The sequence below is a fragment of the Myxocyprinus asiaticus genome, chromosome 39, assembly GCF_019703515.2.
Source record: "Myxocyprinus asiaticus isolate MX2 ecotype Aquarium Trade chromosome 39, UBuf_Myxa_2, whole genome shotgun sequence".
Classification (NCBI taxonomy): domain Eukaryota; kingdom Metazoa; phylum Chordata; class Actinopteri; order Cypriniformes; family Catostomidae; genus Myxocyprinus; species Myxocyprinus asiaticus.
In genome coordinates this window covers 27,483,416-27,506,645 of record NC_059382.1, presented here as the reverse complement: position 1 = coordinate 27,506,645, position 23,230 = coordinate 27,483,416, and the positions used below count along the sequence as shown (strand labels likewise).

Genomic DNA, 23,230 nt, shown 5'->3' with positions numbered 1-23,230 from the left:
CGATTGAACGGTTATGAAGAACAATGCGTTATTTTAAGCTGGAAAGAAAGATGGAGCAACACAGTTTTTGACTGGAGTTTAATTTATATTAACAAAGTTATTGCTTCTACACTGCACGTGATTAAATGTGGAAAGGGCTGGCAATTGATGCTGGTTAACCTTAAGTCTTGTTGGTGTGCTAGCCCGATGCTGGGAACCACCAACTACTCAATGAGTAAAACTACTTCACTGTGTGAAAAAGGGATAAGGGATTGGATATTTGGGTTTCAGCCCAGGAAAAAAAACACAAACACACCACTGTTACTTACTTCTTCTCCTGGACCTTGTTTAGGACGGCGAGGACCACAGCTTTCACCACCATGATGAGAATGATCAGGCCTATGACCCCCCCGATCACGGACACAATGATGATAGTCAGTGTGTTGTCCACCTCTTTCACTGCAAATACAAAAATTAAATGATGTGAGGGCTTTTGAAATATTGTATCTTACACACTCTTCAAATAGAGGCATCTTGGGTTTAGAAAAGAACTCTGTTCTTATCAAGAAAATGTTTTCATTGTGTAAGGTTCTTGCGTTGGCTATATTGTTTGGCAGAGATAAAAAAAAAAAAAAAAAATATTGATTTTCCATTACAGGTTCTAAATATCAGCGTATTGGATTCAAGTTTCTTTAAAGGAATAGTTCACCCAAAAATGAAAATTTGCTGATAATTTACTCACCCTCAGGCCATCCAAGATGTATCTGTAGGGCTTTACTGGTTGTTAGATCAGTGTTACTATCAGAAATAATTAATAATTATTTCTTTAGTTATTAATTAATATTTAAATTAATTAATTGAATCTAACTCATTAAAATCTCATATGGGGCTCCAGTAAATGTAGTGTGCTAAGTTTAGGAGCAAGTTTGGTTATTAGCAATAATTAATAATTATCAAAGATAATCATTAATTGTTAACATCAATGAAACATTAATTAATTAACACTAGCTTATTGATCATTCAAATTCAACAATCATCAAAGATAATTATCAATTATCAGAAATCAATAGAATATTAATAAGGATTAACACTGACGGGGCACCACCCTGGAATTAGGGACTAATAACCAGATAGTATAACAGTCTCAATATTAGATTGTTTTCTTAGGAAAATCGACATCTGAAGAATATTGATTTTCGGGAAAAAACAATGAATGAAGGTTTGAATCCGAGCACTGACATCCCGTCAGCATGACACAGGCGTATGCAAAACAAACCAAAACACTTCTCTTTGTAATATAAACAAAGTTTATTTATGCAGTAATATCAATTAATAATTGCAGTCAATAAACTTCCGACTTACAACTACAAACTAAACAGTGATATGATTAGATATGGATATAAAGTAATCCTATAACACATAAGGTGTGTGTGTGACAGTGTGTGTGTGTCAGTGTGTGTGTGTGTGTGTGTGTGTGTGTAAGGAGGGAGGTGCACAAAATGGCGGATGTGACTCTCGTGGAGAGTCACGTCCGGATGACATAAGCTCGTTGGTAAGGTCACACGTCACGTGGAGGAGGAGGCAGGAAGCGCGTTATTGTTTACAAGAGAAACTTGTGCTGTTCACAAAACAGTCCAAAACAATTTCAAAACAACTAAAAAAATTAAAAAACAATTTCCAAATAATAATAATAAAAAAAACAATGTAAACAATGACGCGCTTCCTGACTCCTCCTCCACGTGACGCGTGACCTTACCAACGAGCTTACGTCATCCCTCTCATGAGCGCACGTCACAGAGATGTATGGAAGCGAACATTTGTAGTTAAAAAGTATATAAGTATCGTTTTGTTTCTAAAAGTAATCAATCGTTTGCTTTCAGAAGAACTTTATTTGTCGACTGAGTCATGTGGATTATTTTGATGCACCCTAAATATGCATTTTGGACCGTCAAAAAATGGAGGACATTCACTTGCATTGTTTAGAGGAGGAAGCCTGAAATGAAATCCTAAAAGTCTTAAATTCTGTTTGATGAAGAAAGAAACATCTTGGATGGCCTGAGGGTGAGTAAATTATCAGCAAATTTTCATTTCTGGGTGAACTATTCCTTTAAAGCACCAGGAAGTAGATTTAAAAAAATAAATACAAATAAATACAAATAAATAAATAAATAAATTATAAAATAAATTATAAAAAGTAAAAGTAATCTAAATGAATTTTACACCATATTTCTACTACTTTATATTCCTAAATCATTAATGAACCTTCTAAATCAAATATGGCCACATTTGAATTCATTAATGGTTCATATGATTTGATTTGATTTGATTTGATTTGATTTGAAAGTAAATAATGACTTGAATTTCATCCTTTTTATCACACAAAATTATTGTATTGCTAAATAGTACATAAATAAATAGAGTAGCATTTACTACTTTTACTGTGGTTTCATGTTTTTCTTTTTCTTTTCTTTTTTCTCGAGCTTGACAGACCAGAGTCGCTATTCATTTACATTAGAATGGCGAATAAACCCTGTGAAGACTTTTTTAGGAATCCCCTTCCATGGAATAATGAAACTGATATGGGTAGGGAGCTACACGAGGGTGAGTATATATTGGTAGAACTTTCAAAATTAAGAGTAGGGCTGCACAATTAATAAAAAAAATAATGCCACTGCCGCAACTAATTTATCGTAAAAAACGTCAATTACAAAATTTCTTTTAGGTACTTTAGTGTACATTTTCTATTTGCAATGCATTTTTTTGCAACATTGCACATTGTAACTAATCAGAGACATGTCCGTTTTGTGCATGCATGTAATGATGAATCAGAGTGTTTAGATTGATCTAGTCTGAATCTGAATTTTGTTTTTCTTTGTTGATTTTGTTGAAAAACCTACAACATTTTGTAAAATGGATTTAAACATGGTAAAATTTGTTAAACTGAGTTGAGAGTACTACAGTTTAATGTCTGCTGATTATCAAATAAGTTAAAATATTTAATAAACAAACACAAAAGGTGCAGGGAATGTGTGTAAATTTGAGAATGATGCTTGTTTTAGTTCTGTGGAAATCTGCAGAGTTTTTTACAGAATTCTGTGTGCACAGGTTCCATATGGAAAGAATTAGTTTAATGCAGTATGATGCATGTTTTATGTCTCACATTTGTTTTGAATGTGTACTAAATAAAGAATATGGCATGCGGTTGCAAATGCATTTTTTTTTTTTTTTTTATGCAAGTTCTTTAATAGAAATGTATAATCGTGATCACAATATAAAAGTACATAATCGACAATTATTATTTTTGTCATTATTGTGCAGCCCTAATTATTATGCAGCCTAATTCTACATATGAATAGTCTATATATGTACAATGTTGGTTGCTGATCCCATCTAAGCTGGTGAAAATTGACACTCACATTCATCCACTACAAAAAGAGTGAAAACTGCGCTATGGTTACGGCCCTTCTCCTTGGGGTTGAGGGCGAAGCAGATGTACTCTCCCTGGTCCTCGAAGGTGACGTTATGCAGCAGGATGGAGATGTTGTTTTCCTTACTGGAGCCAACAAACGCCACTCGCTCATGATAGATTTTCACATTAGGTTCTATTCCTTCTGCTGGGATAACTGCCTCACAGAGCTGACAGAGAGAATGAGAGACAGCATCACTGGAGATAAAGTGAGACAGAAAAGTAGTAGGACACTTAAGCCACCCTTAAAAATTTATGATTGTCATTGCATTACACTAAAAATATTAAAAGTTTCTCGGGGCACACTTTGGGGTTCCTCAGATGCCACACTAACGGAACCCTTGAGGGAACCACTAGACATCGTTTCAGTTCACTGAGAAACTAAAGACTTTTAAGGCATCCAATAGTAGTCCAATTTTGACCCCGTTTACACCTGGTATTAAGATGCACTGTTGGTGATCAATGGTCAGAACTAAATACAGGTCTAAACGGGGTCTAAAATGTTTTGTGATCGGATCACAGAAACCACATACAAATGTGGTCAAAAACACATTTGACAGCATCACATTTGATATGTAAACTCTACTCCGTCCTGAATGCATCCCAGCAGCAGCGAAGCACCACTCCTCACCTGTCAGTCAACCTCTGTGCTAAAACAAGAGTTTAAACATTTGTTGGTTACAAGCAGTTTAAGTAAGGGATAATGTACAGTCAGCCAGTTGTTATCGCACAATAAACTCCGACAGGTTAATCAGGATGTATCACCCTGAAGGGGTTTATTGTGTAATAACAGCAGGCTGACTGTAATAGATTATCCTGCTTATTACATGGCTTCTAACCAAATAAATAAACACATGGACATAAAATATTGATTTGTGTTGAATTAATGTAATTTGAGAAGAAAGAAATCTCTGAATAGCTGGAATCAACCTCCGGTTTGTGTCAGTGTTCTGTTGGTGGTTACTTTATAAAAATGACTGACTCCTCATTATTCAGTCTATTACAAGACTACTTGGGAAATAAATGCACATGAAACATTCATTTGAGTTGAAATTATTTTATTAACTTGGAGAGATTGCACAAAGATCCTAGAAGCAGGAGAGACAGCTCGCAGAACCCGGATGAGCGGTCTGATACATCTTATTCCCCGGATGTGCAGTTGTTACAGAGCAAAATCTGTCTGCTGGATGGCGCCATTGACCAATCAGAATTGAGTATTCCAGAGAGCCGTGTAATAAAATGAAATAACCATCCAATCGGAAAATGTAAAAAAGCGGATACACAAGCATAACTTCACGGATCTTCTTCAGTGTGTCTGATATCAACATGCAGTGACACTTATGAGAAGCACAAACATCTGCAGCTCAGGTTAATACAGGTAATCCACTAAAATAATGGGCATTTCTGCTCAAAATTTTGCTTTTGTGCATTGATTACGTTTAAGCTACACCTGGAAGAAATAACGTGCTGTTTTTTTTTTTGCACTGTCTTTATTTTTTCTGATTTTGTTGCGGTTTATTATCATGCAGTAACACACTGACATAGTGATTGATGTATGTCATCATAAAACAGAGTCCCTCCCCTCCAAATGCGATCACAAGTGGTCACAAGAGACGCATTTAAGGGACCAGGTGTAAACAGTGATGTGTCTCACCTGACCACACGTGATCGGATCACCCGGGATGCATCTTAATTTCAGGTGTAAACGGGGTCTATAAGGGACAGGTTTCAAGGCCCTTATGTATATTAAAGTTCCTTGAATACATAAATAATAATACTTGAGGCACCTTAAAAAGAGGTTTTCAGTAATTTCACACCTCATGCTCTAACGATGGAATATTTTTCATATTTGATTTTCTTTTGTAAAATAGTTCTAATAACAAAAATAAAAAGTGATATTAAATAAATAAATACATAAATATTTATGTGGGGGCATAATTAATTGTGTTAATTTTTTAAACATGTTAATTGTTTATATAATTAATTGCACTGTGGCGAGTGAGCAAGAGACTGACATAGTGGGTGTGGCCTCAGGCATTTATTGGAAATAATAATAAACATAATATTTCCAAAACGGGGAATAAAGTGTGCACTGGGTAATAGTGTGTAAAATAAAATGGGATCTGGCGCCCTTGCTGTGAATGGGGCTATGTGAAGGAAAGGTGGATATGAAAGAGTAAGGTCCAGATACTGTGGACAGGGTCCTGAAGCCCAGCATCGCACCTAATCCACACGGGGGGTCCGAGATGCGGGTCCGGCAACACATTTTACTCATGCTGGACCATCCCCGCTCAGTTCCTGGACCTGCGAGGATGCCAGTGTGTGCACACGTGGAGATAGAAGCCAACTTCCCAAGGAGAGGCGCGCTCTGAGTTTTAATGGCAGCAGTGAGGAGGCTCCACTCACAACAGGTGTGCCTCATCATCCGCTGCCCAAACAAGGCTCATTAAGTTGAACCTCTTCTCTCTCCTGCCCACTCTTGTTTTGAGCCTAGCTGAAGGGCGGCCCTAAGAGGTGGGGCGACAATGAAAATAGTGAGGGGTGGGTCATTCCGCCACAGCACAGAATTAATGTGTTACATTGACAGCCCTATTTTTTTTTTTATTATTTTTTTCTATGCAATTAAATAGATTTCAAGTCTGGCTTAAGTATCCAAATACTTTTTAGGGCCACTGTGTGTATTAAAGAATTTCCTCTTTTTGTATGAGCTTTAGAAAGTTATATGATCTTCCTGGTTGGAAATGTAATGTGTTTGTATTCTACTTAGTGTTCATATTAAATCCACAATTAAAGACAGTTTGGTTTCTCACCTTAATCAGTGTTCCATTGTCCTTGTACTGCCAGTTAAAGTAAAGGTTTTTAATGCCAATGCAGCTTGAGTAAGTGCAGGGTAGAAGCACTGAACTTCCATTCATCACTTCAACAAAATTAACCTTCCCTGTATTCACCTCCAATGCCTGAGCATACCAAACTCCTAAGAGAAAGAGAAAGAGATGATCACCAGTTAACAGAAAGCTAGCCACTACACTGCATACTTACAAGGAAACACTGCAGCTATTGCAGCAAAAGAGGTATGAGGCCATAGCATCGCCAAATGGAATTGTGAACATAATTATCACTTTTTTAAACAGATTCCAGAAAACTTTACAGTGGATTGGATGTACTGTACAAATAGATAGTCCCGGCCCAATCTCACACCATTGTTTTAGCCAATGTTGCGTTTTTATTTTATTTTTTTAAAATCACCTAAGAGAGTCTTCATCTCTTGATTTTGTACAAATGTTTCAAAATTAGTATTAATTTCTAAGTAAAACTTCTAAAGTAATAAAAATTACTGAGTGCACCTTTAATCTGGGATAGGAGAAATACATTTAACATAAAAAAGTACATTATGAAGTTGATTATAAGTTAATCAACTTAATAATTGTTGATCATGTTCCACATTATGTAAATATATTTTTGTGTCAGCAGATAAAAGTCCCCTTTATTCCTACCAATGTGTAATGATGTTGCTGCTGGCAATGACGATAACAATGAAATGAAGAACCCAAGTGCAAATTTATTATTAAACGTGAAATCCAGTAAACCCTAACAATAAACATGAAAGAAACATAAAACATGAACTTGACTAAACTTGACATAAACTTGGCTTGGCATTAACATAACATTATCAATCACAAGACTAAACTATATTTAGTCTTGTTATCTTGTTTATAAAGTAATCAAACAATGAACCAATGAAAACAAGACACATGAACAGGGGAAACACATGACAAGATCACATGAGGGAACAGGAAATCACATGACATGACAGGAACAGGAACTAAACTTGAAAATAAAAAACATGAAAACAAGAACAAAACACATAAACATGACATATCCCCCCCTCTAGGGGTGGCTCCCGACACCCCAAAACATAATAACAAAGTTAATTAGGGAGCTGGGGGGGGGGAGCAGAGGCGGGCCTGGACCGTGGAGCAGAGGTGGGCCTGGACCGTGGAGCAGATGCTTGCTTGTGACATGGCATGGAGCAGTCTGGGGCTTGGCTGAGACATGGCATGGAGCAGACTGAAGCTTGGCTTTGACATGGCATGGAGCAGACTGAGGTTCGGCTGTGACATGGCATGGAGCAGACTGAGGTTCGGCTGTGAAATGGCATGAAGCACACTGAGGTTTGGCTGTGACATGGCATGGAGCAGAATGAGGTTCGGCTGTGACATGGCATGGAGCAGTCTGGGGCTTGGCTGTAACATGGCATGGAGCAGACTGAGGTTCGGCTGTGACATGGCATGAATCAGACTGAGGTTCGACTGTGACATGGCATGTAGCAGACACTGGCGTGGCAGTGACATGGCCTGGAGCTGACTCTGGCGTGGCGGTGACATGGCCTGGAGCTGACTCTGGTGTGGCGGTGACATGGCCTGGAGCTGACTCTGGTGTGGTGGTGACATAGCCTGGAGCTGACTCTGGCATGGCTGTGATATGGCCTGGAGCTGACTCTGGCATGGCTGTGTCATGGCCTGGAGCTGACTCTGGCGTGGCTGTGATATGGCCTTGAGCTGTGTTAGGCTCGAGGAGCGAAGCTGTAGAAGGCAGAGCTATGGTAGGCTCGAGACTAAGAGTCCTGGATGACTGGGAAAAGACCTTGGTGGTCGTGAACATGAGCAGAGTCTTGGGAGCGACCTCTGTGATTATGGGCATGGACTGAGTCTCGGGAATGACATCTGGGGTCGTGGGTGTAGACAGAGACTCGGGAATGATCTCTGTGGTCGTGTACATGGGCAGGGACTTGGAAACGACCTCCGTGGTCGTGTACATGGGCAGAGACTCGGAGACAACCTCTGTGGTCATGAACATGGGCTGAGACTCGGAAATGACCTCCATGGTCGTGTACATGGGCAGAGACTCAGAGACGACCTCTGTGGTTGTGAACATGGGCTGAGACTTGGAAACGACCTCTGTGGTCGTGTACATGGGTAGAGACACGGAGACAATCTCTGTGGTCGTGAACATGGGCTGAGACATGGAAATGACCTCCATGGTCGTGTACATGGCCAGAGAGATTCAGAGATGACCTCTGTGGACGTGAACATGTGCTGAGACTTGGAAACGACCTCTGTGGTCGTGTACATGGGTAGAGACTCTGAGACGACCTCTGTGGTCGTGAACATGGGCTGAGCCTTGGAAACGGAAGCCTTTCTCCTCCTCCTCCGGGAGGCCAAAGTTGGCAACGCAGGCTCTGGGACGGACAAGGCTGGCAACACAGGCTCTGGGAAGGATGAGGCTGGCAATGCTGGCTCTGGGACGGACGAGATTGACAACACTGTCTCTGGGGCAGATGAAGCTTCCAGATCGCTGGCCGTGGCAGGCGTGGGTGTTGACTCGTTGGCCGTGGCAGGCATGGGCGTTGGCTTGTCGACCACGATGTGGGATGCTGGCTCATCGACCATGATGTGGGACGCTGGCTCGTCGACCATGATGTGGGACGCTGGCTCGTCGACCATGATGTGGGACGTTGGCTCCTCGACCATGACGTGGGATGCTGGCTCTTCGACCATGATGTGGGACGCTGGCTCGGCATCCGCGTTGTGGACCTTTGGCTCGGTAGCCATATCGTGGACCTCTGGCTCGGTGGCCATGTCATGGACCTCTGGCTCGGCATCCACCTCCCCCACAGTGAAAGTGGAACCAATAATCTGCAGGGCGAGGTCGATATATTGAGCCAGGTTGTGGGTACTCTGACCACCTGGCATCAGAAAAGAGATGGACTCATCAGTCCAAATCGGAAACAGTCCTTGAGGGCCACCTCCTTAAAATCCACCTGGCATGCCACAGCAAAAAATTCCTCCATGTAATCCTCCAGAGGACGATTCCCCTGGCATAGGAGGAGGAGCTGGTTTGCTGGGTTCATTTGCGTCACTCAGGTAATCTGTAACGATGTTGCTGCTGGCAATGACGATGAGGATGAAATGAAGAACCCAAGTGCAAATTTATTATTAAACGTGAAATCCAGTAAACACTAACAATAAACATGAAAGAAACATAAAACATGAACTTGACTAAACTTGACATAAACTTGGCTTGACATTAACATAATGTTACCAATCACAAGACTAAACTATAAACAAGATAACAAGACTAAATACAAAGTAATCAAACAATGAACCAATGAAAACAAGACACATGAACAGGGGAAACACATGACAAGATCACATGAGGGAACAGGAAATCACATGACATGATAGGAACAGGAACTAAACTTAAAAATAAAAGACATAAAAACAAGCACAAAACACATAAACTTGACACAATGTAGCAGGTCTTTTATTTTGAAGTTTCTCTCATTCTTTGGTGAGAGTTAAGGATTAGGTAAAAAAAACAATTCTCCCCCAAAAAAAAAAAAAAGAGTTAGGAAGTACTACATCTTGTGTAGTACTTCCAAAAAATGCTGTGAGTTCATGGTTTTTATATGAATCCCCAAAGTTGAATAAAAATCATTGGTCAACTGTTTTGCACTTAACTTGTATGGAGTTTCATATAATATGACAAAGTTACAATACAACATTTAGATTAAGATGGAGAACTAGTTCATTACAGAGACTATTTAGCACGAGACAGACCACTAGTGTTAATATGAATGGGAGAAATTGGAACGCCAAATAGCCAACGCAGAAAAGGAAATGTAGAAAAGGAAGTCCCACCTTACAGGGAAAAGAGCCAAACACCTTTTAGATACAGTCATCACCTGTCAGTTAACTCGAGAATGCGCATGCGCATCAGCTGAACCAGCCTGAAAAAAAATATTTTTAAGCGTAATTCAAGCTAAAGCAGCACAATTTATGATACCATCAATTTTACAGCTGATTTAAAATGTTCTTGGATCGTAATCTTGACAAACCTTTTTGAAGATTTTGTTCTTTTCCCAATCAACTAGATAGGAACTTTAATTTTATGCTATTTGTTTACATAGAAAATAGCTGCCCAGCCTGTCTGGGAGTGTTCTAAAGTTGACCGCAGAGTGGACTGACCTGCCATGAAAGGGACTTTGTACATAATGACATTTAATATTACCTAAAGTTATCTCATTGACCAGTGGCGAATTCTCAGGGCCAGCAAAGCCTTCTCTACTGGCCTAACATGCCAAATAAATAAATATTTTTCATCCTTTCATATTCAATCACCTTTTTGCCCATGTATTTTTAATCACTTTCCACTCTTAATTAATCTACAAACAAATAGAGAAAAACGAAAAGTTTATCCAGTCAGAATGTATTCCTTGATGCTTACAAGCAAAGTGTGACAACTGTTTCACAAATCACATGCCCGAAGCAGCGCGTGAGTTTGATCTCCACCCCGTCAGGCCTTCAGAATTTCTTCAGAATCCCTAAACAGTGCAAATGAATGGGCAACTAAAGTCAGATTGTCAGATTCATCAGCCAGTCAGATTGATTTATTTGTTCTGGGTGAGTGGGTGTGATCTTTAGGATATGTCCCAGTCGAGGCCTTCAAGCTGGCCTTGAGTGACACAATCACGCTTTAAGTGATGTGCGTAATTCAAGAGTGAAAAGCATAAGATCAAGCTGTCTGACGAGTCTGCTGTCATCACTGCTGATATTGCCGTTGAGAAAGAGATCCTCGTGGATTTAAAAACACAAGATGTTCTGCATGACCGTGTGATTGCTTAATTTATTAAACAGGAAAGGAAGCAAATTGGTAAGTGCTTTTTGCATTGTTATAGCAACATCAGGAGTTTTCTAAGCGTAAATTAGGCTGCTTGAGCATTCAGTGTCGGATCAAGTTTTGAAAAGTATTTGTGCGTTCCATTCAACTCAGAAAGTCGGATTTTGCAACTTCCTACTAGGAAAAGTGCAATGGAATGCATCTTAAAATAAAAAATTACAACTTGTAGGCTCGTGCAGAAATTGTCAACACTCAACACTCAGGGAGATATACAAAGTAAGTGATAAACATTCACTTTATTAAGTAATATCGATAAATATGTTCGTTTCCACATTACATGTTATTAAAGCTTGTTTAACAAACACCTACAGAAACAGGTGTATAAAACATAATCTTTTTTGATAATCATACACCTATAGCACAAATGCTAGTGCTGCAGCATTGTTTATCAGTTGGGTTGCTAGGAGACATCTAATGAGAGTCAAACCCCTGCTAAGCTAACGGGAGCATTGCAGTTTTCCAAATATTGGGGAATGGAATGCATTTATGGTTGGAGATATCAAGTAGGAATATCCCACATCCAACTTGAATGGAACGCAGCATAACCGTGTAACCTGATAAAACGACATTTATTGCAAGCAGCATTTAAATCACAAATATTATTAGATAGATTTTTACAGGTATTATACACCTCCTTGGTAGATTCATATGAAAAATTATGATTTTTGAATGTCTGTTTGGGAGACGTTAATTTCACAAAACAGTCATGCTGCAGTTAAAATTAAGCTTGCTTGAGCATTAAGTGTCCTTTCAAGTTCTGGCTTTCGTGCGTGGATGTGTCAATTGGTATTACTAGTTAGCTGCGACATAATGTATGATGCCCAAAGGCATAGGGTGTCATATTCATTGTAAAACTGTGTTTTATTAATGTTATGAATCACGCTGAAGGCCTAGACTTTAAATGAATGGCCCGCCACTGTCACTGACCAAATATGAGAAGTGTCTGTTTTGTTATTAATCTGAACTGCAACACAGTAAAGTTAATGGAAAGGAGTACTGATGTTTACTTTTGTATTTTCGTTTTGCCCTTCAGCTCTTACAGTAGTATATGGAGTTTTTGGGGGGTTTGCTTAAGAAAAACTAGCTTTTGACAGATCTGCTGAAACAATACTCTAAAATCATCAGTCAGATCTTGTCCATTACTTGAATGGGGTCTGCAACAGCACCTACTGTAAATCTACCTTAAATGTATACTGTAGTTCACAAATGTTAACTTTATGGATGTTTATACATTCAAAAACACATTTTATTTATACAATTGAGTGGATAAATGTCCATCTTTGAATTATTGTGAGTGGCGAGCTTGTGGTTGAGTGTCTGTCCAGGGAGAGGGGAAGCGGTAAGGATTCATCCCTGGGTGACAATTAGGTCCAACAGCTGTTTCTTGTTGCAGTAATTTGGGAAGAGGGATAAGAGGGGCCCACACAAGAGCCCAAGGAGAGCGAGAGAGTGATGCATAGGAGTGCGACACATTAGAGTGTTTACAAGCGTATAGAGTGTTTATTTTGAAGTTAATAAAAGAGTGTGACATTACCTGAACCCCGCTTCCTCATTTCTACAACGACCAGTCCTGTTACAGTGGTGCCAAAACCCGGGAACCTTGAGGAAGATAATACACCGTCATGGAGTCCTCACCGCTGAACAAAGTCATCAAGTCCCTCTCCAGCATGCACTAGGCGCATCACCAAGCCCTGCTTGAGCTGCGTCGAGACCAAGACCAGTGCTTTCAGGTGATCTCTGGGCTCAAGCAGAGGACCGGCAGGTGCTCTGGAGCTTCATACACCAGGACCAAAGCTCGGCCGCAACCCGGACTCAACACCTTCCATGCCCCCGCTCACTCTGATGAAAATGGGCCCGCTCGATGAACCAGAGTCTTTCTTTGACTTGTTTGAGCAAACAGCGGAGCTCTGGAAATGGTCGAAGTCACAATGGGCAGCCGGAATCCTGCCGCTGTTGTCCAGGGAAACCCAGCTCGCAGCCCAACACCTGCCTTCAGCAAACCTCTTGGTGTATGAGGACTTGAAGAAAGCCATCATGCAACAGGTCGGCCGCAGCCCTGAGCAACAAAGACAGCACTTCCACTCACTGATGCTGAGCGAGCATGGGCGCCCGTTTGAGTTTTCCCAACAGCTCCGTGACGCCTACTGGAAGTGGCTGCTGGTGGAGGTATACGACGCTGAGGGAGTCGTTGCTTTGGTGGTGCTGGAGCAGTTCGTCCTTCGTCTGCTGACCGGAACAGCAGAATGGGTCCAGTGCCACCGCCCGGCGTCGCTGGAAGAGGCCATCCAGCTGGCTGAGGACCATATGGTGGCGAACCAGGGGCGTATCAGCCCTCGGTTTCTTTCTCTCCTCACACTCTCTCTCTTCACTCTCCCTCTCTCTCTCACTTCCCCTCTACACACTGGTCCCCACCCCATTCCCCCGGAAACAGGGGATGTTTACTCCCAAACTCGCTCCCCTGGCACTGCGGTTTGTGTCTCTTCTCACTCTTCCACCCAGGTTGGTGAATTCGTGCAGGCATAATGTCTGGGCCAGCTTGTTGAAGTTGTGGGGAGCCGGGGCACTTCCAGGACTAATGCACCATGATGGAATTGGGAGTATTGGTCCAGGTCCCTGACACCCCACGGGCCTCCCCCGATTGAGCTGGAACATACCGCATACCTGTGAGTATCAGGGGAATTACATATCATGCCTTGGTGGATACTGGTTGCAATCAAACCACTATCCACCATTGTTTGGTTCAAGACGAAGCTTTTGGCATGGGGCGGAAGGTGAAGGTGAAGGTGAGGTGTGTGCACGGGGATATTCAAAGATACCCTATAGTGACAGTCACTATTCAATTTTGGGGACAAAATCATAGTGTTGAGGCTGCAGTTAATTCCCGCCTCACCCATCCACTAATTTTGGGAATGAATTGGCTGACATTTACTTCTTTATTGAGGGGAATGTGTCTGGATGGGTCCTGCGACAAAGTGTATCAGTGTGGTGTGTGACTCGCTGGATGGGGAGGTGAAGCCATGGTTGTCTACGTCAGCTCCATGTCAGGAGGAGGACGAATTATTGGGTATTAAATCAATTCGCACCAGTGTTTATCACCCGCAAACAGACGGGTTGGTGGAACAATTTAATAAAACCCTGAAAAATATGATTCGTAAGTTCGTGCATGAGGATGCTAGGAATTGGGATAAGTGTCTTGATCCCCTGATATTCACAGTACAAGAGGTCCCCCAAGCCTCCACAGGGTTTTCCCTGTTCGAGCTGCTGTATGGGTGTCGGCCACACGGCGTGTTCAACATCATGTGGGAAGCTTGGGAGGAGGGACCTTCAAACAGTAAAAATGAAATTCAGAACGTTCTTGATCTTAGAGCAAAACTCCACACTTTGGGTCAACTAACAAAAGAGAATTTGCTCCAAGCTCAAGAATGCCAAAGCCTACTATATTATAGGGGAGCTCGGCTACAGGAATTTTCACCATGAGACAAAGTGCTTGTATTACTCCCAACCTCGAGCTCCAAATTACTCGCCAAGTGGCAAGGGCCCTTTGATGTCACACGACGAGAGGGAGATCTCGATTATGAGGTAAAACAAACAGACAGAGGTGACGCACGTCAAATATACCATCTCAACCTCTCTGACCGGAGTCGGTTGGTGGGGGTGTGTGGCGAGGGTGTGGTTGAGTGTCCGTCCAGGGAGAGGGGAAATGGTAAGGATTCATCCCTGGGTGACAGTTAGGTATAATAGTTGTTTCTTGTTGCAGTAATTCGGGAAGAGCGATAAGAGGAGCCCATGCCAGAGCCCAGGGAAAGAGAGAGTGATGCACAGGAATGCGACGCATTAGAGTGTTTACAAGCATATAGAGTGCTTATTTTGGAGTTAATAAAAGAGTGTGACATTACCTGAACCCCGCTTCCTTATTCCTACAATGACTAGTACTGTTACAAGTGTATACAAAGGCTGTAAGCACTAGTGTGTTATCTTCTATGTGATATGAAGGTCTTGTTATTGACTACCCTGACAGTACGAATACAATGCACATGTGTCTGTTCGATGGATGTGTTTTACTGGAACATGGAACAAGTGTTAACAGACAAATTACCGTCTGTCGCTCTGTTGTCACTGGAAATGTATTGCATCGTGTCTGATTAGAACACTGTGTTAGAGCATTTTCTCATCTGCAATATGTTGCTGAAGACATATGAGACTTAGAGGGAGAAAAGGGCAGTCCTTGATGACCCACACAACACCAGAACTTGTTGCATTGCTTGCCCTCTTATCAGCTGCTATTTTTATTTTTTATTTTTTATTTTTTTTTTACAACAGAACTGACAAATGGCTGTCATCCTCAAAACAGGGCACAAGTGGCTTGAGTCAGTGAATGTGCCTGGCTTATTCTGCTGAGGTTGCCATAGACATCAAGAGGTCAGCTATTACAGAGACAACAAACAGGACTAAGGCTATTGGTGTCTTAAAATATGTGCTAATGTGCTAACACATTGTACTGCAATTATCAAACTTGGTGCATGCCAAACAGGAGAAGACACAAAGCTGTGTTTGTAGAGAGAAAGAGAGAGATATGAGAGGGAGAGTTGTTTTGTGGCCCCTACTTCGGTATTCTTAGCATGTATCTGAGGGTCATTGCACGAAAGATAATGAACGGAGACTATTTTTAAATGCCATCTCAGTATTTTATTTCACAGTTAGTGTGTGTGTGTGTGTGTGTGTGTGTGTGTATGTGTGAGCTTGTAGCATGTTGTGAGATGTTATTGGCAATGATATTAAAGACATAAGGCATTAGACTGTTTGACATTATTATTAGATACCCGGATTATTAGCCAACCCAATTTGAAGTTAAAATCTAACAGAATGCACTATAAAATCATATAATGCTGAACTAGAATGTTTGTCCTATTATTTGTCAATTTACATTCACATTTACATCCACCCAAACGCACAATCCAGATTTTATGCACAAAGCTATGACCAGATCCCTTCTTCAAAGGCTGTCTTACATAGAATCAAAACTTTTCACAATCCTGTCAATTGCTGATGGATAAAATAAAAATAAAAAAATTCTTTTTGAATATCTTGTTTCAGTTCTGATTGCAGAATTTGATAATATCACCTGATATTTACCTATTTAATTAGGGTGACATTTCCTTCCCCACACACATGCTATATAAATAGCCTTGATGCATGTAGCTAAGCTAACACTTAGATAATTTAATAAGCACAAAACACAGAGCACACACTCTTTAGTTGGCCAAAATTATGAATCTCAGAACATTTGTTACAAATAATTTGATACAGGCTATGACAGAAGCAAGGATATGATGCCCAAAAAAGCGAATTAGGTAGACAGCAGTTTTGAGACACAGCCAAACTGTATAAGGCAAACTGGCTCGGATCAAATAGCCTTGTAGCGCAGTATGACGCTAGTTGTTAAGATCCACTGCTCAAGATACCAATAGCCTCATGTGCCTGCCTCTTCTCTGCTCCTTTCAGGCTATTGATCCCTGTAGCTTCTCTCTCAGAGATAGATGACCAGCCATCATGGTGCACTTATTCATCAACGAGACCACTCTAAACCTCAGAGAGAGAGAGCTCATTTCAGAGCCTGTCATCACATTAACATGCACACAGACTTGCATGTACACGCATGCATAACTGATGCAAAAAAATTAATAAAATAAAAATAAAAATGCTGTCAAACAGGGTTGACAGGGTTGTTCTCTCCTTTTGGAGGATTATTTCTTTCTCTTGGTCTCTTTCACTGTCTCTATCACTCTCTCTCATTTAGTCACCTCTTTTTCCATTAAAGTGTTAGCATGTTGCTATGCAAATGAGCAATAAGCATAAAAATGCATACACATATAGTACATATTGGGTAAAGTTGTGTTTTTGTAATTAGATTTAACAATTTTTTATTGATACTTTTCAGGATTGAATGAATAAAGAATATGTATAATCAACATTTCACTCACTTTGCAGTGGATTATGCGATTGCCATGTAAATATAAATAAAATTGCCACGGTCATAATTTAAATTATGATGCCTCACTACAAGAAATTACAGTGTAGGCTTTTGATGATGTGTGTTCCAGGAGAAATCATTTATTGCACTCATGGCTCATTTGTTGTCTGGGCATATGATGGCTTTAGTGAGTAAAAAATGCACAAATTAAACATTTGTAATGGAAAGGGAGTTTTTGCAAACATTTTCCCCTCAGTCATGACATAAGAAAAACAAAAATATGCAAATGGAATGTCTGTTTCTCTGCAACACAGCAAATCATTTTATTGCTTCTCTCCACTCTGTTATAGAAAACAATAAATGACTTAACAGTCCAGTGATTTTGGTAATTAGTCTAACCACAGCAATTGTGGAACAAGTGCTGAACAAGACCACTCACTGCTGTGGAAAACACATTCAGCAGTGTGGATTAGCTTGTGTCAAGTCGCAGCAATAAAATACAGATCTCACCCAACAAAACCCATCTTCAGTCTGACCTATTATTTAGATACTTTAATACTGCCACCGACAGCTGTTAATGACTATAACAAAAGCACAGCAATAACAATTTTAGGGAGACACCACCACATTTTTGGTATACAGATACATTTTGAATACAAAGACATACAGTGTCACAGAGTGCACTGCAAGTCACAGTATTAATATTATTATTATTTGGCAAAAATAAACTTTAGCAGGGGCGTGTTTACGATTTCTGAGGCCCCAAGCAACCGACCAGCCCCAATTTCGAAAATTTTTGCTTAAAAAATTACATAAAATTTATTTTAAATAATAATTTTAAATTCATCCTATCAGCCATTGTAGGCAAGTACATTCAAAATGTTTAATGAAATAAAAATCTAGTTAATGATAATTATTATTTCCAGTTGTTCCACAATACAGCGATAAAAAAAGCAATACATATATTTTTACAAAACACTTTTTAGAACATTGCCGTTTATCAAGTGCTGAAACATCTTGGTGCAGAACAATCTAGTTAAACATTGTAACAGTCACCTCTTTGCAACCTGAACTTGTTCGGAACATTAAATCTTTGTGACACCTGTGCTAAAAACACTCTAGATGCAGCACAACGAATGAAACAGAACACAGGTGTCTCGACACGTGTTTTTGAGACCTGATGTTCTTTTTAACTTAACACAGAGTCTAAAAATGTGCCGGTCCTGCGTGAGACACTGAAGAAATAGCGAGACGTGATGCAGCAGGTATGGAAGTTCATCCAGTGTGTGTTTACAAAGGAAAACAATGGAAAAACCGAGCAGATGCACGCAAAAACACATTCGGTGTGAACGACCCCTAACACATCTGTTTGTGCGTATGTGAGTGTTTGAAACAAGTTCGGAAGGACTGTATATTTTTTCATAAACTACAAACCCAAACTCAAAATCCTACTAGAAAAACTGACTTAAAAACACGGTGGACCTCTAACGTGAACCGCTCTAAAGTGCTGACAACAGTGTATTCACGCGTGTACCCAAAACAACATGTCACCTCTTAAGCATTGTTTGCTGAGCTTTCCTACTGGGGCGGGGGCCCCCCGATGTGTCGGGCCCCATGCAATTGCGTGGTTTGAGTGGTGGTTAAAACTGCTACTGCACTTAAGATCCGTAAAGTTGTTTACAAAAAAATAAAAACAAAAATAAAAAAGTGATACAAAGGTGAAGATGCTGCAATATACAGTTGTGCTCAAAAGTTTGCATACCCCTGGAGAATTGGTCATATATGTACCATTTTAAGGGAAAACATGAGTGAGCAGGCAAAACACATTTCTTTTATTTCTTATGGGATTCATATTCAACTGTAGGTTGTAACAGAATGGCACAATCATAAAACAAAACATGGCAACAAAGAAAAAAAATGAAATGACCCCTGTTCAGAAGTCTGCATACCCTTAGTTCTTAATACTGTGTATTGCCCCCTTTAGCATCAATGACAGCGTGCAGTCTTTTGTAATAATTGTCTATGAGGCCCCAAATTCTTGCAGGTGGTATAGCTGCCCATTCGTCTTGGCAAAATGCCTCCAGGTCATGCAAAGACTTTGGTCGTCTTGCATGAACCGCACGTTTGAGATCTCCCCAGAGTGGCTCGATGATATTAAGGTCAGGAGACTTTGATGGCCACTCCAGAACCTTCACCTTTTTCTGCTGTAACCACTGGAGGGTCAACTTGGCCTTGTGCTTAGGGTCATTGTCATGCTGGAAAGTCCAAGGGTGTCCCAAGCGCAGCTTCCGTGCAGAATAATTCAAATTGTCTGCCAGTATTTTCTGATAACATGCTGCATTCATCTTGCCATCAATTTTCAAAAGATTCCCCGTGCCTTTAGAGCTCACACACCCCCAAAACATCAGTGAGCCACCACCATGCTTCACAGTGGGGATGGTATTCTTTTCACTATAGGCCTTGTTGACACCTCTCCAAATATAGCGCTTATGGTTGTGACCATAAAGCTCTATTTCGGTCTCGTCACTCCAAATTACAGTGTGCCAGAAGCTGTGAGGCATGTCAAGGTGTTGTCGGGCATATTGTAACCAGGCTTTTTTGTGGCATTAGTGCAGTAAAGGCTTCTTTCTGGCAACTCGACCATGCAGCTCATTTTTGTTCAAGTGTCGTCATATTGTGCTCCTTGAAACAACCACACCGTCTTTTTCCAGAGCAGCCTGTATTTCTCCTGAGATTACCTGTGGGTTTTTCTTTGTATCCCGAACAATTCTTCTGGCAGTTGTGGCTGAAATCTTTCTTGGTCTACCTGACCTTGGCTTGGTATCAAGAGATCCCAGAATTTTCCACTTTTTAATAAGTGATTGAACAGTACTGACTGGCATTTTCAATGCTTTGGATATCTTTTTATATCATTTTCCATCTATATAAAGTTACATTACCTTGTTACGCAGGTCTTTTGACAGTTCTTTCCTGCTCCCCATGGCTCAGTATCTAGCCTGCTCAGTGCATCCATGTGAGAGCTAACAAACTCATTGACTATTTATACACAGACACTAATTGCAATTTAAAAAGCCACAGGTGTGAGAAATTAACCTTTCATTGCCATTTAAACCTGTGTGTGTTACCTTGTGTGTCTGTAACAAGGCCAAACATTCAAGGGTATGTAAACTTTTGATCAGGGCCATTTGGGTGATTTCTGTTATCATTATGATTTAAAAAGGAGCCAAACAGCTATGTGATAATAAATGGCTTCATATGATCACTATCCTTAAATAAAAGATTTTTTTCAAAATCAATGCCAAAATTTCACAATTTCTGCCAGGGTATGCAAACTTTTGAGCACAACTGTATATTACATTAGAGATATAAGCAAACTCACATAAGATTAAATGCAAAGGCAAAAAATGCAGCAATATGGAATACATTATGAAGACAATCCACATAAGAGAGTTGTTAATGGGGTTGCAAGGCAGTGATGCAGCAATATCATTTACGTGTTAAGAGAACTCATATGATAAAACGTGTGTGTGTGTATATATATATATATATATATATATATATATATATATATATATATATATGCACCAAAGTGGCATTCAGCTGATCACAGTGTATTGTCAGGATAATAATAACATGAAAGATTACTATTACAATTTGGAAAAAAAATTCAGAACCTTTTAAACTACTTCAAAGAGATCTCATCAAAACATCCTCCATGTGCAACAATGAGAGCTTTGCAGATCCGTGGCATTCTAGCTGTCAGTTTGTCCAGATACTCAGGTGACATTTCACCCCATGCTTCCTGTAGCACTTGCCATAGATGTGGCTGTCTTGTTGGGCACTTCTCATGTACCTTACAGTCTAGCTGATCCCACAAAAGCTCAATTATCTGTTGTCCAATGTCTGTGTTTCTTTGCCCACTCTAAACTTTTCTTTTTGTTTTTCTGTTTCAATTCTTCCCATAAGGCCTGCACCCCTGAGTCTTCTCTTTAGTGTTGTACATGAAACTGATGTTGAGCGGGTAGAATTCAATGAAGCTGTCAGCTGAGGACATGTGAGGTGTCTATTTCTCAAACTAGAGACTCTGATATACTTATCCTCTTGTTTAGTTATTCATCTGGCCTTCCATATCTCTTTCTGTCCTTGTTAGAGACAGTTGTCCTTTGTCTTTGAAAACTGTAGTGTAAACCTTTGTATGAAATCTTCAATTTTTTGGCAATTTCAAGCATTGTATAGCCTTCATTCCTCAAAACAATGATTGACTGATGAGTTTCTAGAGAAAGCTGTTTCTTTTTTGCCATTTTAGACCTACTATTGACCTTAAGACATGCCAGTCTATTGCATACTGTGGCAACTCAAAAACAAATACAAAGACAATGTTAAACTTCATTTAACAAACCAAATAGCTTTCAGCAGTGTTTGATATAATGATTTTCTAGTACCAAATTAGCAATTTAGCATGATTACTCAAGGATAAGGTGTTGGAGTGATGGCTGCTGGAAATGGGGCCTGTCTAGATTTGATCAAAAATTACTTTTTTCAAACAGTGATGGTGCTGTTTTTTACATCAGTGATGTCCTGACTATACTTTGTGATTAGTTGAATGTCACTTTGGTAAATTAAAGCACTAATTTCCTTCTGAAACAGCTAAATCTGTACATTATTCCAAACTTTTGGCCGCCAGTGTATATTTAAGTTTTTTAGGCATGTTATGCAAATGAAATACACATCCTAAATGCTGGCTGAGTGCAGAATGGCATACTACCATACTACTCATACTATTTCTGCCATAGAGACTTATGGCAAAAGTAATAAAAGTAGTATGGGTAGTATGCTATTCTGAACTCAGCAGCTGGTTCAAGATTTCTTCCTTGAGTTACTTCAGCGTTTAATGTCTGTGGTCAAAACAGTTTTATGTGCTTTAGCGCCACCTGTTGCGCTGGTTCTTGTAACTGCAGAGGCTCCTGACACGTGATCTAAAGCTTAGATTTTATTGGTTAGGGCATTTCATTGCCCAGCAATAAAAAAATAAATAAAATAAAATAAAATAAAAAATCAACACACTCAAGGTAAAAAAGGCTTTGCTTTGTCGGCACGCGATTCAGAGAAAATGTTTGATCCAGGTGTGAATGGCTTGTTAGTAATTGTTTTGACGCAAAAATTTAATCGCAGCGAAGATTCACGTTTGCTGTGAAAGTCTGGGACATGACATAAAAGCCTTTTGAAAAGTACCAAAACAAATGAAGGAGGCATGGTAAAAATTTAAGTCATTTTAAATGTGACCTTTGGAAAATAAATAAATAAATAAATATATATATATATATATATATATATATATATATATATATATAAATATATTATTTTTTATAAAAAATCAACCTTGAAAGTTCATGCTTTTGTATATTCATGCTTAACATGAAAACATGCATCATTTCAGGTTTTATGTCAATGATGCCAAATGCCATTGCATGGTTCTCACGTTTCATAACTGGTCATGATGTGATTCATCTGAATATGCAGAAGCACAAATGGGATTTGAGAGCTTCAGTGAAGGACAAGGTTTTGAGTGAAATTTTGATCCTTTTAGGAGACTGACCCTGGTCACTACTTGCTTTAGTTGAGAGAAAAAAAGGCAGCATGAATATTTTGTAAAACATCTCTTTATGTTCAATGGAACAAAGAAAGTCAAGTGGGTTTGGAATGATATGAGTGTCGGTAAATGTTTACAGAATTTACATTTTTGGGTTCAAAATCCTGTGTGCATATGTATTTTTACATCATACAGTAGAGTGACTTAGAGCGACATTTTTAACATACAGACTCTTTTAATTAAACTCTAACCTCATCTCAAACCCAAGTTATGTCCCCACATCCTCCCTCCCATTTTATCTTTTTCATTGCCATTGTGTTTGAATAAATTCCACCAATTAATTACTAAACCCAAAAATGTTTTCATTTAATCACTGTAGAATTTAATTAAAACCCAATCTCATTTTAGGAATACCTGAACTCCACGTCTCTCACTCTATCTGTCTGTTTTGTTGAACAGTAAATTCTCGGTGGCCCATGTTATT

At 39.8% G+C, this 23,230-nt stretch overlaps 1 protein-coding gene across 1 annotated transcript in view; it reads right to left on the bottom strand.

The window, feature by feature from the left end:
* The window catches only part of LOC127429580 (sodium channel subunit beta-4-like), a 73,942-nt gene that overhangs the window by 13,634 nt on the left and 37,078 nt on the right, over positions 1-23,230 (bottom strand). Inside the window, exons 2-4 of the mRNA XM_051678703.1 lie at positions 6,256-6,419; positions 3,396-3,615; positions 309-438 (exon numbers count right to left, since the gene is read on the bottom strand). Of these exons, the coding sequence (XP_051534663.1) occupies positions 309-438; positions 3,396-3,615; positions 6,256-6,419 (514 nt within the window). The remainder of the gene's footprint in view (positions 1-308; positions 439-3,395; positions 3,616-6,255; positions 6,420-23,230) is intronic.